This window comes from Astatotilapia calliptera, chromosome 11, assembly GCF_900246225.1.
Source record: "Astatotilapia calliptera chromosome 11, fAstCal1.2, whole genome shotgun sequence".
Taxonomy (NCBI): Eukaryota; Metazoa; Chordata; class Actinopteri; order Cichliformes; family Cichlidae; genus Astatotilapia; species Astatotilapia calliptera.
In genome coordinates, this window is record NC_039312.1 from 35,283,620 (window position 1) to 35,299,733 (window position 16,114).

At 43.4% G+C, this 16,114-nt stretch overlaps 1 protein-coding gene across 2 annotated transcripts in view; it reads left to right on the forward strand.

Annotated features, from left to right (window-relative positions):
* cpne4a (copine IVa) overlaps window positions 1-15,857 on the forward strand; it is a 97,783-nt gene extending 81,926 nt beyond the window's left edge. For both annotated transcript variants that reach the window (XM_026183902.1, XM_026183903.1), the window contains exons 11-16: window positions 1,089-1,222; window positions 2,350-2,404; window positions 3,506-3,557; window positions 8,744-8,877; window positions 9,676-9,912; window positions 12,277-15,857. In XM_026183902.1, coding sequence (XP_026039687.1) covers window positions 1,089-1,222; window positions 2,350-2,404; window positions 3,506-3,557; window positions 8,744-8,877; window positions 9,676-9,912; window positions 12,277-12,408 — 744 coding nt within the window. In that variant the 3' untranslated portion in view covers window positions 12,409-15,857. The remainder of the gene's footprint in view (window positions 1-1,088; window positions 1,223-2,349; window positions 2,405-3,505; window positions 3,558-8,743; window positions 8,878-9,675; window positions 9,913-12,276) is intronic.
* Window positions 15,858-16,114: the final 257 nt, after the last annotated feature.

Here is a 16,114-nt window from a genome sequence, read left to right on the forward strand (position 1 = left end):
GTTTTTAAAAATATTTGTGATCCGGCAGACGTTAAAGGTCTGAACGCTGCATTACATGGTCTTATTCTTTAAATGCATTTTCTAAATGGACGAGTATTCGAATGGCACTTTTCGAACAATAATAAAAATCCTTTGAATTCACTTCCTCTTCTTGATTTCAGCTGTTTCAGCTTCATATGAAACAATCGTTCTTTTGCTTCAGTCATTCTGAACTTCATTGTTTGAGTTGAGTTGACAGCATGACTTACTCTTGCATGTTAAACAGTAAAGTCATATTTGCTGGTTTTAAGCACACGTGTGCTTGTATCTCTACGCCTGACTTCAGGTCTGCAGCGTGTTTTTGCAGTCGAGCCATTTTGCGTCTGGTTGTGGTCGTTTATCGCCCGCGAAGCTCATTCAGTAATCCACGAGCGTCCGCAGCCGTCGTCATCGACTCATCAATGATTCAGACCTTCTGACGTCTCGGAGCTCTTTCTGCGGCTCTCTGAACATAACTGCTTTTCTTCTTCTTCAGCTGAGCTGCTGCTGCCGTGAAGCCGATGCATTTATACAGCACATTTCACCCGGAGGCACCAAACTGCTTCACAGAGCACTCAAAGGCCCCACAAACAATGAGAAAACAATCAAAAGTGAGCAAGCGCACAAAATGAAAACGATAAAAGCAACAAAACACTGCACACACAGCAAAAACTAAAAAGAAATGAAAACAATAAAAATAAATATCTTCGATTTAGAGGAAATGTAACTAAAAGCTTCGCTCACGTCCTCAGCACCATCCTTATTTTCTTCACACGGATCAGTTTGAGGCCCAAAATGAACAAAAACCATAAATGAAGAAAGATGGTCCGTGCCTTAGGTTCCGGTGGACACGACCTTTGAACCCTCAAAGGCTCATTTCAGCCAAATAACCAATAAAAATCAATTAAATCTAGACATGCCTGCTTCTTTACAATCATAAATGAGGATAAAAATCTGTCTCTGTAATGGCACCAACAAACATACAGTCACATCATTCCCTCCTGCTCTTGTGTGGCTTCTCTAAGGGACTCTGACTGGTTCTGATCCCTGATTGGCTGCTGTCTCTGCAGGTCGCCATCGACTTCACAGCATCCAACGGAGACCCTCGGAACAGCTGCTCCCTGCACTACATCCACCCGTACCAGCCCAACGAGTACCTGAAGGCTCTGGTGGCCGTGGGAGAAATCTGCCAGGACTACGACAGGTCACTTCAACTCAGCAGCCAATCACAAAGCTCCATTCATTACTGTGTTCATGTACTCACAAGATTAAAGAAACATCACTTATGAGCAGCGATAGCTCAGTAGGTAGAGTGGCCGAATCCACTGAACGGCTACCCTGAGGTACCCCTGAGCGAGGTACCGTCCCTGCTCACTGCTCCCGGGCGCCCAGTGGCTGCCCACTGCTTCACTGAGTGAGTGGGGCAAATGCAGAGAGGAAGTTCCCCACAGGTCAACATAGTATACATTATTAATATTTATTATTATCCTGCCTGGTTACACTCCCAACGTGGGCGTGGCCTCTTTGACTGACAGGCGGCTGTAGCCGCTAGCTGTCTGCTAGCTTCACCTGAACTGGAGATCTGAGCCTTTTGAATGACATCATCTGACCAATAATATGGCTGCTGTGTACTTAGCTGCACTAGCACACATCACCAGGCCGACTAACACGATTACTGTTAACTATGAATCACACAAAGCTACTCTTACAGAGTCCAAGAAGCTGCAAAGGAGTATAGTCAGTTTCGAGTTAGCGGTCTTCTACACTTCAGTCCTCGTACTAAGCTAGCAACAGGTCAAACATCTAGCTCAGCGGTCTCCAACCTTTTTCGCGCCACGGACCGGTTTATGCCCGACAATATTTTAACAGACCGGCCTTTAAGGTGTCGCGGATAAATACAAGAAAATAAAACTAGTACTGGTACCGAAAAAAAGAAGATTTATTCATAACAGACGTGAAAAGACCCAGGAAAAGCGAGTTAACGATAAAAACGATAACAAAATAACGCTGAAAACCGATAAAAACCCTGAAAACCAAACATTTCACACCTGAGCCTCAACTCTCGCGGCCCGGTACCAAACCACTCACGGACCGGTACCGGTCCGAGGCCCGGGGGTTGGGGACCGCTGGTCTAACTCACAGAATGTATTTAATTGAATTTTAGATGAACTGGACAGAGATTCCTAACATCACAGTGATGTAAGGAAGTAATCACTTCTCAGCCAATCAGCAGACATTTCTTTTGCTTTGTGTTCAAGTATCCAATCAGAAAGCTCCTCCAGTGTCTCTTTTCCTTCTTCACCTTTACTTTTTTGTCTTTTTTCCTTTCAGTGACAAAATGTTCCCGGCGTTCGGCTTCGGAGCTCGGATCCCTCCAGACTACAAGGTAATTTAACAGCCCGGCTCGTCGGCGTTCCCAGCATGCACTCTGTCTGCAGAGGCTGAGGCTGACCCTGTGATTACCTTCCCACCTCCCTGCCCTCGTCACCTCCCCGGGGTGCTGCCGGCTGAATGCTTCCTTTCCTGTGCAGCAGCCTTTGGTTGGCGGTCTGACGCTGCATTCAAATCAGCTTTCAAAGTCCTGATTAGCTCCATTCAGAGTCCGAGTCGGCGCCCTGAAAATATAGCGCGGCACGCAGCCGGAACAAGATTAGTCAAGAATATTAAACAGCCTTCAGCTTACGCAGCGTTACATTAATCAACAATAGGAAGTCTAATGTCTAATGTGATCAGGAACTTTTTCCTGAGTGTGGAGGCGTACACAGTGGAAGTTTGATCCTGGGAGGAGACGCACATCCCTGTCAGCACACATACACAAATACACAGGGGTTCACTGGGACTTCAGAGAACAGCCAGACATTAGCAGCCGAGCTGGAATCAGTCTGCAGGTGCTCGAGGAGATCCCTCAAGCAGCCAAAGTGAAATCATTTAAATCAGTCTTTGATTTTCAGAAACTGATTCCTCAAAATATTTGATCACACATCTGACGAGTGTGTCTCACACAGGAAGAATATTAACTCTGTGAACTCCTGTCTACGTTCAGCTCGTATCTGGATAAAGCAGCTCCCTGCTGCCCTAACCTGGTGCAGGTTAGGGCAGGAACGAGCGCGCTGTGCAGACCACGCCCACTTCCTCTGAACGCTGTAGTGTAAAAACACCGAGTGCTGGAACTGCAGCTCCTCTGTGGCTTCAGTTTGCTTTACAAAGCTTACAGCTTTAATCTTTCTCAGCGCTCCCTCGCCTGTCAGTTAGACTAGAAACTCACCTGTCCTGTGAGTGTGCTGTGAGGCGGGGGGAGGGAGGGGGAGGGGGCAGGTAACTACTCAGCTTCGATTTCAAGAAGAAGAAGAGCAGGAAGCGATGAAGACGGATGAAGGTGAAGAGTTTTATTGTGAGTTTTCTTTCTGCAGGTTGTTTTTTTTGATGCAGAGATCAAACAGACTTCCTGTTCCCCCTCCCTCCCCCTCCCTCCCCCTCTCTGCTCCAGGTCTCCCACGACTTCGCAGTGAATTTTAATGAGGAGAACCCGGAGTGTGCAGGTAGGTTCTTTGATTTCCTGTCGTTGAAAATTAAAAACAGGCAGAAAAACCACTCAAATATTTGACAGCGAGCTTCAGAAGCTGTTTGAAGTGAGAATGAGTTTGATGGTGACAGCGAATCAGGAAGAACCGTTCACCGCGCCGCTGATGTTTCCTGTAGGCTCGGTTTGATTTCCTAAACTGGGAAGTGTTTTATTTTTTATTTTGCCTTAAAGTGATGAGGTGATCACAGAAGCCACGTAGGAGAGTCGTCCACACAAAAGACTAGGAGGGAAGTATTACATCCAGATTCAGTATTTGCAAACGTGTCGTCTTCTTCTTCTTCACGGAGGTTAACCCTTTAAAACCAGTCAGAGCAGCACGCTCCGTTTTGCGTAACTAGTTTTAAATCCAGTAGCTCTGCAACCGTGTAAGCTAGCGCAATCATTTTTTTTGCATATGAAACCGGAGGAGTTGTACTTGCATCTTATGCCATCAGCTTGACCTCGGTCAAAGGTATTTCAAAAATAAAACTATGAAGACACGTAAAATAAATTTCCTGTGGTGGGAAACTATTTTGTGCAACTTTTTTGTATTTACAGTTTTGAGGGATAAGCCTCTTAAATTTCTCTAACTAGAAATATGTTAAAAAACAAAAACGATTTAATTTTTTTGTAGTTTATTGCACTTTTTTGCAATTTATGTAATTACTATGCACTTAATGCAGACATATTATTTAAATTTGGGCTATAATGGTTGTATTGATGTATATCAACTTGAAATGCTCCCAAAAATGTCTCCACAGCAGGTAAAAATATACTATAAGCTCTGGCGGACTTGGTTCTATGGTCGGTCTTAAAGGCTTAAGCCACAGCCTGGTAATGGCTTTTCTTGCTGCTGTAAGAAGAATCTTAGTTAAATATAAGTCCTCTCTTTTAACTCTATCATCAATATTTCCTCAAAACAAAGCAGTACAGTTCTCAGGGACCTTGTAACCAAAGACTTTTTGTAAGGTATCATTAACTGTTGTGAAGTATGTGTAATGTCCTCCTGATATTGTCCTGTGTTTGCCTCCCTGGAATGAATCCACATTCGTCGTCCTCAATTATATCATTAATGAACAGTTTGATTAGTTTAGCTATAATTGAAGTATACAATTTGTAGTCTACATGTAGGATCGATATCGGTCTGTAATTTGCACAGTTATCTCTATCCTTTCCTTCCTTGGGGATCAAAGACAGGATAGCATCTTTCCACGACGGGGGTATCGGGCCGTTCTTTATTATCCAATTCAGAGTTCTCAGCAGGATAGGGTTGAGCTTAAATACCTTATACCATTCTGCGGGGAACCCGTCACTGCCTGGGGTTTTGTTGGCTTTCGGTCTACTGATTGCCTTATTCAGTTCTTCTACTGTGATTTCCTTAGTAAGTACTTCGTTTTGGTTTTTCCAATGGCAGGTAGGTCTAGTGAGTACAAACAATTTTTTTTAATTGATTGTACATCTACATTTCCTTCTTGCATATAGAGATTTTGGTAGTAATTGTTGAAAATGTTTTCTATTTCTTCCGGTTTAGCTTCCAACTCTTGAGTTATAGGGTTTCTAATTTGGTGTATTGCTGTATCTATCTGCTGCTTTCGCAGTCTGCGAGCGAATAATTTGGCAGATTTAGGGCCTAGGTCGTAATAATTTAGTTTCAAATATCTTGCCTTTCTTTCCGCTTCCTGATTCAATATTTTCTATTTGTATTTAGACCTCTAAGATTTGTCTCTGTGTTATGGGGTCCCTTTTAGTCCTGAAGGTTTGTTCCAGCTCTTTTAAATTTTTCGTCAGCTGATTATATTTTTCAATTCTTTTTTTTTTAACAAAAGAAGCTTTTGCTGTCAAGCTTCCCCACAGAACAGCTTTCATTGAATCCCAAAGAATTAGAGGGTTCACTTCTCCGTTGTCATTCTCTTTAATGATTGCATCTATTTCTTGTTTAATATCATATGTAATAGATTCATTATTCAGAAGCCCTACATTAAGGCTCCTTTGTTCCTTGGAAGTGAGTCCAGCTGAATTGTCAGAAAAATCGCGTTATGATCTGAGACATCCGCTACCTCGATTCTACAGTCGAACACTCTGTGACATTCTTCCTTTTGCATTAAGAAATAATCAGTCCGGGTGTGCACTGAGTGTGGAATTGAGTAGTGTGTGTAGTCCCTTTGTGAAGGATGCAGCAATCTCCAGACATCCACCAGTCTCGTTTCCTCAAGTGTCAAGTCTAAGTGTCTACTTATATGTGTTTTGCATCTAGTTTGACTAGTTGTGTCCAAACAATAATTCAATATTACGTTGAAGTCTCCTGCACAAATACACATACCCTCTGCCTCCACTGAGATTGGGTCAAAAAGGTCTTTAAAGAATGATTTGGGACTATTTGGTGCAGACAAGAGTCAAGATACTATTTAAAGCTTTGCCCTTCACAATGATGCACCGTCCTTCTTTATCTTTTATTTCTTCAAAGAGTTCGAATGACAAATTGTTCGCCATAAGAATGGCCACGCCTCTTTTATGGCTGTTGATATGGGAGCTATAATATGTTTTTCTACATCCATGTTTCTTTAATTTTTCGTTCTCTTGTGGTGACAAATGGGTTTCCTGCAGAAAGATTACATCCTTATTTTCTTTGTAAATGTTTGTTAATACTCTGGCTCTTTTGATTGGATAACCCAGGCTGTTAACATCAAGCGACATCAATTTCAGACACCGTGAGACTTGATCAATATTCAATGAGTGAAAGAATATTTGCCCGAAGGCTGCGAATACTCAAACAGGCCAACAGGCATTTGTGAATTAAACCTCTAAACTAGAACTCAGAGGATTCACAGCTGATATCTGACCTCATCTAAATGTTTGAAATATTCATTTGTGAATTTAAAATCAGAAAAAAAATCAAAAGACGTCAGAGACATTTTCTGTGCTCGTTCCTGATTAAAGTGTAAAATAATGGTTCAGCAGTGTGTACCTCTGTGACTGTGTGTACTAACACTGGCAGTCTGAATCAACTCCTCAGTGTCTTTGAAATGCAGTATAAATAAATCTAAAGCTGCACATTACAGATATTTTCCTCGATCTCTACGTAGTGACTGAAACAAAGAGGCCTTGGTGTAACTGAGTATCCTCTGCAGGGGGTCTTGACTCTCCCATAGGGACGGGGGAGGAGTTGAGTCACATGGGCGGGGCTCAGAGTGGAGCCGTCACTCACAGTGAAAGAAGCTGGTGGTCTGGGCCTGTGGCGCCTCGTAGGTGAGATGCAGGAAACCCGACAGCTTCGGGCCAATCAGGAACCAGTTTTAGCACGAAGATGGCGGCCGCGGCAGAGAAGAAACAAAAAAGAAAACTTCCCGACAGCTAAAACATTGACAAGTGTTACATTTGGACTTTCTTCTTAAATGGAAAAGTGAAAATAAGGCAGAGTCATTTTATCGGAGCTGTTGCTTTAGGCAGACATACAGATGTTGACAGCTGGAGTTGCTGCTCTGACCTCACAACTGTTTCCTCCTGGTTTTGAGGGGAGACAGGCAGACAGTGTTTAGATAAAGGCCTCTCGCACTCTTGGCTGCTAAAGGTCATCGATCAGCTCAGAGACACTTCAACCCCGACGCTCTTAATTAAGTCTGAGTGCGTCTTCCTGATGACCTTCAGACAGTAAATCACAGCGTTGCCTCCGGGCATGCTGGGGATGCCTCTGAAAGGACCCGGAGAGACGGACCGTGGAGCCTCACAGACCTCATACGTCCAAGGCGAAACAGAAGGAGACACTCATAACATTAAATGTATAAACATAAGTTATGTAGTTAATGAGCAGCTGGTTTACCGGTTCCTCTCTCTGCAGCGCCCCCCAGTGTATGAAGTTAGGCCAAATATAGTTAACACACGCAGACTTTCTATTCAATTAGAAAAGTGTCGTTTTTGTGTTCTTCCAAAAGTCGAAAAGACTCAGTTTGAATAAAATCACTGACAGGTTTAAATATAAAGCTGACAGTTCGTCTCACAGAATAAACGTGATGGATTTCTATCACCGAGATGACCTGAGACCGTCAGACTGTGATAAATACAGACTGAAGTGTAATCACTTACAGCAGATGAAAGCTCGGGTAAAAAGGCGAGGGATGAAAGGAGCTCGGACCAAAGCGTGGGGTGTAACGAACGAGCTTCGGGCACGACAGCGATGCTTCGTCAGGGACGCGTCGCCAAAAACACGAGGCTGGCAGAGCAAGTCCAGAGCAACAGCGACACTAACGCAGAGAGAGGCGGAGCAAGAAACAAACTACAAACATGAATCATCAGTAAATTTAATAATAATGATAAAAAAATGAAACACATAAAAGCACAAATATAAAGATACAGAAGTGAATCTTTATACAAAGGTAATAAAAGACAAAACTGCCCAAAAATTAATATTTAAAGCACACCTTTAAGATCGCGGACTGTATATAAATGATGTAACAGGAACCATGATGTCACTACTGGTTTCTGTAGCCCAAATAAAGTAGAAGAAATTTTTGAAGCTCTAAAATAACTTCACATGTGATCAAGTGACCACGAAGGTGCAGCTAACGCTAGCTAGCATGGTTAACAGCGATCCAGTGTACAGGTGCATCACACGGGCGCAGAAACCTGAAGCTCTTCGTGGACCGAGCGGCTTCCTGCCTGCTCACTGAACAAAATTACTGGGTGTGGATGTGATTAGTGAGCTGCTACTCGAGGGAAAACCACTAAAGGTACAGGGAACACCGTCCACTGTCGGCTTTATCAGGAAAAGAGCAATCATGCTCCCAACGTGTTATATTATCAGCATCACGCACGAATCATCCACAGTTAAAAGCTCTGAATCCCCCAAAACTGGACAAACAAACAGAGACTTTTTCCAACAACAGCCTTTTTCACCTGTTAATAGAACAAACGGCAGCTTGTTCTGATTCAAAGCTGGTGATTTCTGCTTTATAAGAAGGCAAAAGTTTGATTAAAACCCTGAATGAAGAGGTGTGCACAGCTGTGGATCTACAGGTAGAAATGCTCGTTCTATGACTGAGAATCTTCAGGTAGAGACGAGATTTACTGTCAAGAACAACTGGTAACCAAACCCAAGACAGCTCTGGCTTTGTCTGGTTCTAGTTTTTCGGAACCAGACTGTCTCTGATTGTTTTTGTGTCCTGTCAGGCATCCAGGGTGTGGTAGAGGCGTACCAGGCCTGCCTACCAAAGCTGCAGCTCTACGGCCCCACCAACATCGCACCCATCATCCAGAAAGTCGCCAAGTCTGCCTCGCAGGAGGTGCACACCAAAGAGGCCATGGTGAGACGCGATCTAGTTTCATGTTCCAATAAAGTTTTCAGACAGGAAACCTTTTTCATACCTGTGTCTCAGGAATATGCACAATGTCTCTTTGTGTACTGGTACCACGGGAATATCATCCCGGGAGCACGCAGCGCTGCCGCAGATATTAGCCATGCTGCTCGAAAAATGGTGCAAAAGAGTTCCTGCTGCATGGAAACACGAGGCAAACGGGTCAGGACCAGTGCCGTCACCACCACAAACCGTGGCTGATGACTTTTGACAAAATGATTGTATTTAAAGGCCGAGGAAAGAGCGTCCTTAACTGCAACCAGAAACTACACTTCAAAGCTTCACCCTGAGCTACCCACATCAAAACACCGAGCTCAGGGGAAGGCTGCCAGCCAAGAGGGCAGATTTGAGCAGGCTGGCTGGCAATTCAACACTTTCAGTTATTGTTTGATCTTCAAATAAAAACCTAATAATAATAAAATGAACCAGACTTTTATGACAAACACTCCTCACAGAGTACAGTTTAAAGATCGTGCAATTAGAAACAGGAAGAAAAGGCTTTGAGACGCCGGCTCGGCCGCTAACAAGGCTGCTATAATGACTCCGCTGGGATTTCTTCACCGGTTTCTCTTCATCCACTTTAAGCCTCACTCTACAGAAACGTAGACGAACTACACACACACATATGTATATATATATATAATTTGAAATGCTGCCACTGCTTCTTTTAAAACCTGCTGGATTTACACTGATAGTTCTGGCCGCAGGAGCTGGTCTGACTGGGTCTCTTCATGTTCAATCCTCCAGCAATACTTCATCCTGCTGATCCTGACAGACGGCGTCATCACCGACATGGCCGACACGAGGGAGGCCATCGTTCAGGCTTCCCACCTCCCCATGTCCATCATCATCGTTGGGGTCGGGAACGCCGACTTCAGCGACATGCAGATGCTGGACGGCGATGACGGGATCCTGCGCTCACCCAAAGGAGAGCCCGTCCTCCGGGACATCGTTCAGTTCGTCCCCTTCCGCAACTTCAAACACGTGAGTCCATCGTGTTCGAAAACTGTACCGTGTCAGAGCAACGTCATACACAGCGAACGTGCTCGTTGAACTAACACATAATAACTGGTTATGGTGAACACGTGTAACTCCTGCCGTGTTACATCTGTGACCGGGTGGTTTTTAGAGTCATGTGGAAACTCCAGAGGAATCAGGCTAACTGCTCCTCAGCAGCTGTGAGCGCCTGTATAAGTGTAGACGTTTGGGCACTTTGCAGTTCTGAAGGATTCAGGTGTGTTAGCACAATGCAATGCTCAGACTTCACGGGCCTCAGGTCACCTGTTAAAGGTCAAAGTTCATGACAGAACAATTAGAAGACGACTGAACAAGTGTGGCTTGTTTGGAAGAGAAAACATCTCTCCAAAAGGAACTCGGCAGCAGGGATCAGGTTTGCAAAGCCTCTGGAGACTTCTGGAACAAATGGGAGATGTTTGTTCATCATGTGCAGCATGTGTGGGTAAAATCAAACACGTCATATCAGGACAAACACGTTGTATCACCTGTTGGCACGGTGATGGAGCAATGAGGGTTTCATCCCCTTGCAGTCACTGAGTCTCCATGAACCCACGGCCAAAGCTCGGCCCAAACTGGGTCATGAACAGGACAATGACCCCGAGCACAGCGGCGAAAGAAACGAACGAAGGCTCTGTAACAGTCCAGAGTCCAGAGCTCAGAGAGCTGTGCATGAATAATGCTGCAGACCCGAAGACCTGAAGCGCCGCTGTAAAGGAGAGTGGGTCAAAATGAAGACCTGAACAATGACTCGTCGCTGTCGCCCTATAATAAAAATTAAATTGCATATATTTTTACCTATAAGATAATATTTATGTTTTTCTCACATCTTCACTGATGTTTACAAACCTTTAACCTCACTTTTTTGTGTTTGTTATTATGAAGCATGTTTGTGTAAATTATTAGAAACACTTTCTCTGTTGTTCAGCAGTTACAAACCTCTAATTAGAGCACCAGATGGTGTGTTCATTTGAAAACTCTCTTGTTGATGGGAGATGCAGTGTTTAAATATAATTGCATGTGACCCTAAAATAACAGCGGACGACAGGGAAGTGATGGAAAACAATAAACAGAGGAGGACGAGAGGAGAGGCTGTGAAGTTGTTGAAAAAAATCTGTTTTCACCCTATAAGAAGGGAAATGGGGACAATCTGCCGGCCAGTCTCAAGTGGAAAATTCTTTATTTCACTCGAATGAATTTTCAGTCTGAGTGTAGTGACAGTACAGTACGAGAGATTCACAGTTCGGACTCGTTGGGAAGATTCATTCTCCTGCATTTATTCTGTGATGAATGAGAGTTTCTGTCTTTGGACCCCAAGAGAAGCAATTTTTATTTGACAGCAGCAGAACGAGGCAGAGACGAGAGGCTGCGACAGACGCTGCTTCAAACAATTACCGCTGTCTGGGATTTTTCCCAAGGGGAAGACGCTGAAATGAAATTTAAAGACCGTGTCTTAAGTTGTTCTACCTTCCTCAAAACAGAACATCAGATTAAATTCCATCTGCAGCACATGCACATGCTCGGATTTGAGGGTCTGGTTTATTTATGCTGCTGCTTTTACGCCACTCTCGCACTGAGGAAAACACTGAGACCACGGCACGACCAAAGTTACTGCAACTGTGTGCAACAGAGCGATAAGACAGAGTCAGACAGATTCAGAAAGTGGTTGCAAGGAAATCCCTCAGCAACTTGCTTATATACAGGAGTGCAACCAGTCTGCAACCAGTCAGCAACCAGTCAGCAACCAGTCAGCAACCAAATGAGTGAGTCTCCTCTTGCAAAGAGATTCGTCATCACAGACTGACTCAGATTAATTGCAATGTTTTGGCAATCTTTTATAAATTAGACTTCAGTTATTGGCAAGTCTTTGTGAATCCGTCTGAGAGGCAGTGTGACTGTTGGGAGACAGGAAGCCATCATCACTGACCCGTGCAATCACAAGTGGTCGCTCTAGGCAGCCGGCAGGTTCCTGCAGCTGCTTACAGCCACCGAATGTGAAGCAAATTTAGTACAATCACTGAACCGTTACCAGTTTTTCCTTCGAGGTCGCTGCTTATGTTTTTATTCCATTAATCCGAGTGTGTGTTACTAGTAATTTTACATTTTCCAAAAGATGTGTGCAAAATATTGAACTTTTGTTTTAGAGAAAAAGCAAAATCAGCTACGTGCACCATGGATCAAGGTAAAACACCTGCTTTATCAGCGATGGAGAAGGGCAGCTATTCTGTTGTAGGGGTCTGCAGGTGTTGAGCTGCAGTTTTATGAACATTTAAAGATCAACTCTTCCCTCTGCACTCTGTGTTTTAACTGACGGCTCTGCTCTCTCCTCCTCAGGCGTCTCCAGCCGCTCTGGCTAAGAGTGTGCTAGCAGAAGTGCCCAACCAGGTGGTTGACTACTACAACAGCAAGGGCATCAAGCCCAAAGTGCCCAGCCAGTACCAGTCTTCCAGGCCATTTGGTCCATGAGCCTACTGCCACAGCTGCCGCTGGACAGCACAACCTGGGCTGAGAAAAATGTTTACTGTCTTTTGTTCTTTGTTAATGCGGATGATGAAGGTGCTACCTGCAGTGTCCTATCATTACAACGTGGCTTATTTTAGACCCGAGCAGACGACGTCAGTCTCTGGGGTAGAAGTCGTGAGTCGACTTAGTGCTGGGTCTAAGTTTCACCAATCTGAACCAGGTCAGGTCTCGTTTTTACCGATACAGTCATCTACCTGAGGGTGCATGCTATCATCCTTCATCACGATCACTGCCTGAGGGGAAAAGGAGCAGAAGTTAAAGGAAAAGTGGAGCTGTTTACAAGTTAATAGAAAACCTGCTGATGCATCAGCTGTTTGTTCCACTTTTATGAAAATCGTGGCCAAAGTTTTTATTTAGACCTGCTTTTATTTTGGGTGCAATAAGAAGAAACACGGCTTTCAGTCTGATGCAGAGCTACTAACTATTTAGCTGCGTTAGCCGTGGAGCAGTCTTCTTATTATAATGCTGCTCTTTGTTGTTAATCGGTCGGTATAACCAACCGCACACCATCCTGCTGCTGGTTGTCTTCTTTCTCTGTCGGGGTCTGTTCAGGTCGACTGCTTTGTGCAAACCTCGGTCTGTTGGGGTCAGGATTGACCTGCTAGTTCAACATAATGGAAGCCTGTTTTGTAGCTGGGAAAACCTCGACGTTAGTTTGGTTCAAAACAAAAACAAGAGAGACGCCGTTTGGATTACATCAGTTTTAGTTAGCATGCTTCGGGGGAAATGGGCCGTGTCATTGGATGAGAAAGAAACTGAAGGAGGATCTTGTCATGAGAAACTTTCTGCTATAAATACTTGTTACCACTGCCTATCCTGGCATCCAAGTTATAATTCTCCTTAAAGACTAAACCTGATCTGTTCACATCAGCATTTTTGCTCAAGGCTCAAAACCCTTTCTGATTCTGAAAACTCACAGCGAGCTTTTGTGGAGTGTGAGGTGGAATCAAAAGAATCAAACAGGCTCGTTTCATTGGCCAATCTGTTCTTCAGGGTCATCTCTGTGTGGCGCTCTCTGGACGTCCTGTTCAAACAGCAGTAACATTCACAGCTGTGATTTCACCCGGGACATGAAATGATCTGAACACCTTTTTGGCACAGTAGACCCAGCACACGCCACAGACACACAACTGAAAGTGATTGGAACATAACGTCCAGGGAGCGCTTTAAAAGTAGTCCAGCGACACTGCCTTGAACAGCTGATTGGCTAGATTTCACCGTATTTTTTTTATTCGATGGAGTGAAGAACCTTTTTGATTGGAGGGCGTCACAGCCAATGAATATAGAGGATAGCATGACCTGTCTATGTTGTGCAAACTGCTAGTATTAAACAACTTGGTGTCTGTTTAGTGAAAATGTTTTGGTGCTGTCACTGCAACACTGAGATTTCCTGTGGACAAATGGATTTTGAGGTGACCAGGATGTGACCCGTGGAGCTGAGCTTAGGGAAATTATGGATACTTTAAGTCCAGCATGGCATTAAAAAGGAACTGCTCGACAAACGAAACTTTAATTTAGCAAGTTTTGTCAGTGTATCCATTGATTTATCTTTTTTTGGCGTATAGCATTGCAAAAAGACGATGACAAAAACGTGTAACGAAGCCTGGATCTCATCGTTTATCTTTATCTGATCATAAAAAACGATGTTCAGCGAGTCATCCTAAATTCTCTTCACAAAGTAAAGTGAGCTTTCCTCAAACTGGGGCGTTTTGTGGGTGGAAACAACATCCTGAAACTTCATTTAGACCTGCAGCAGAAATAAGGGAAAATGGTTGAGAACTGGGTTATTCCCAAAAGGGAAGAACAGCATGAAGGTCAGGAAGGAATTCATCACATCCCAGCGTACACACTGGAAACTGCAAACGTAGCACCTTTAGCATCCGCTGTGCATGCAGGGTCGGCAGGCTGAGCAGACTGTAGCGTTCAGGAGCATTTTAAGTGGAAAAGCACACAAACGGGCAACTCTGACCAATTAAACGCTGCTTCCCTGCAGACAGCATGACGGGCGGGGAACCAGTCGATGAAGGAATGTATGACCCCACCCCCACCTCATTTGTTTTTATAAGAGTTTATTGAGATTTTGCTAAATTTCGTAAGGTTCGTATGTAGTAAAGCATTTCGGATCTCTGCCAGAGGAACAAGTGCGCTGCCTTCACAGACGTCTGCATCCTCCACAGTTTTTATCTCCAGGTCAGGCAGATGCATGAACTGTTGTTTTGCATGCAAATCTCCATGCAGGACTGTGCGGTCCTTGTGGTTTCTGTTTCCTGGTAGTGAATAATATGAGTAATAATTATGTTTACAATGTGCCCAGTGATGGGGCTGTTCTACTCTCAAGCATGTTCACATGTAAATGACGATGTGCGAGTAGATTGAAAAGCACAAATGGAGCATCTTTGGAGAAATTTCTAGATTATGGTGATAGATTTTGGTCACGTTGTGTCACAACACCTGTCCGTTTGTCTTCATGTTTTTAAAAAATGAAGACAAAAGCTTGTTGTCTTTTAGGTTTATTGCAAATTACTGAAGCATCCAAACGTTTGTAGGACGCTGTCACAGATACGGCCACACCTCTTGGTGTTGGTTAGTGAAATCCTTCAGAGGGATCAGAAGTGTCCAAACAGCCGTGTGTGATAACTTAAACCTGCATTTTTACACATATGTTCATTCAGCATGTTTTCACAGTTCTCTGCATGCAGCTCATTAACAACATGGTAATAACTGAGGTATTTAATAATATAATACCACGGACTAACCAAGCAAAGCTCGGCACTGACAGCGGGTAGTTGCACAGTAATAACAGGAAAATCCATTTAAAAGTACCAATGAGGCCAAACGCAGCTACTGTGTATAGTTTAGTTTTTGACAGTGATGTGCTAACCTGCTGATAATGATGGTGAACGTTAAAGTTTTTACTTTTTTGGCTAATTTTAACCGAAAACCTTTAAATCTAATATTAGAAAATGATGAAATGAATCATTTATTTTTGAACATTTTACTGTGACTGAAAGCACTTGTGTTGCTTTCTGTGTAAGAATCAAACTACACCTCTCTAATTGAATTTTAATGTAATGATATTTACACAATCAAAGTGTTTTTATTAGTAAGTGTGCACAATTATCACGTTGTACACGAGCTGGAATATGAAGTAGTGACAGCTCAGCTTCCGTGTGCTTTACATGTTTCCTTCTCACAAGGTTGAACTCGAGCTGCTGCACAGGCACCGTTTCATTTAGCGATGGAAGATTTTTTAAGACACTTTGATTTCTGCTGTCGATCAAAGAGCAAAGGTGGGGGACAGGTGTTGAGTCACATGACTTAGTGTTGTGTTAACATGCAGTATTGTGTGCAAAACAATGAAAAACTGACTTATAATAAAGTTTTATCAGTAAGCTTCGAGTGTCTCGGTATTTTTAGTGAATCTGTTTAATGTGTTCAATGCAACTTTTTTAATGCATTTAAAATATTTTATTCATTCAACCAATTAATCAAATCATTTAATTCAATTTAACTTTATTTATATAGCACCAAATCACAACAACAGTTACCTCAAGGTGCTTTATATTGTCAGGTAAAAGCTCCACCATAATACAGAGAAAAGCCCAACAATCATATGACCCCCTATAAGCTGCACTTTGGCGACAGTGGG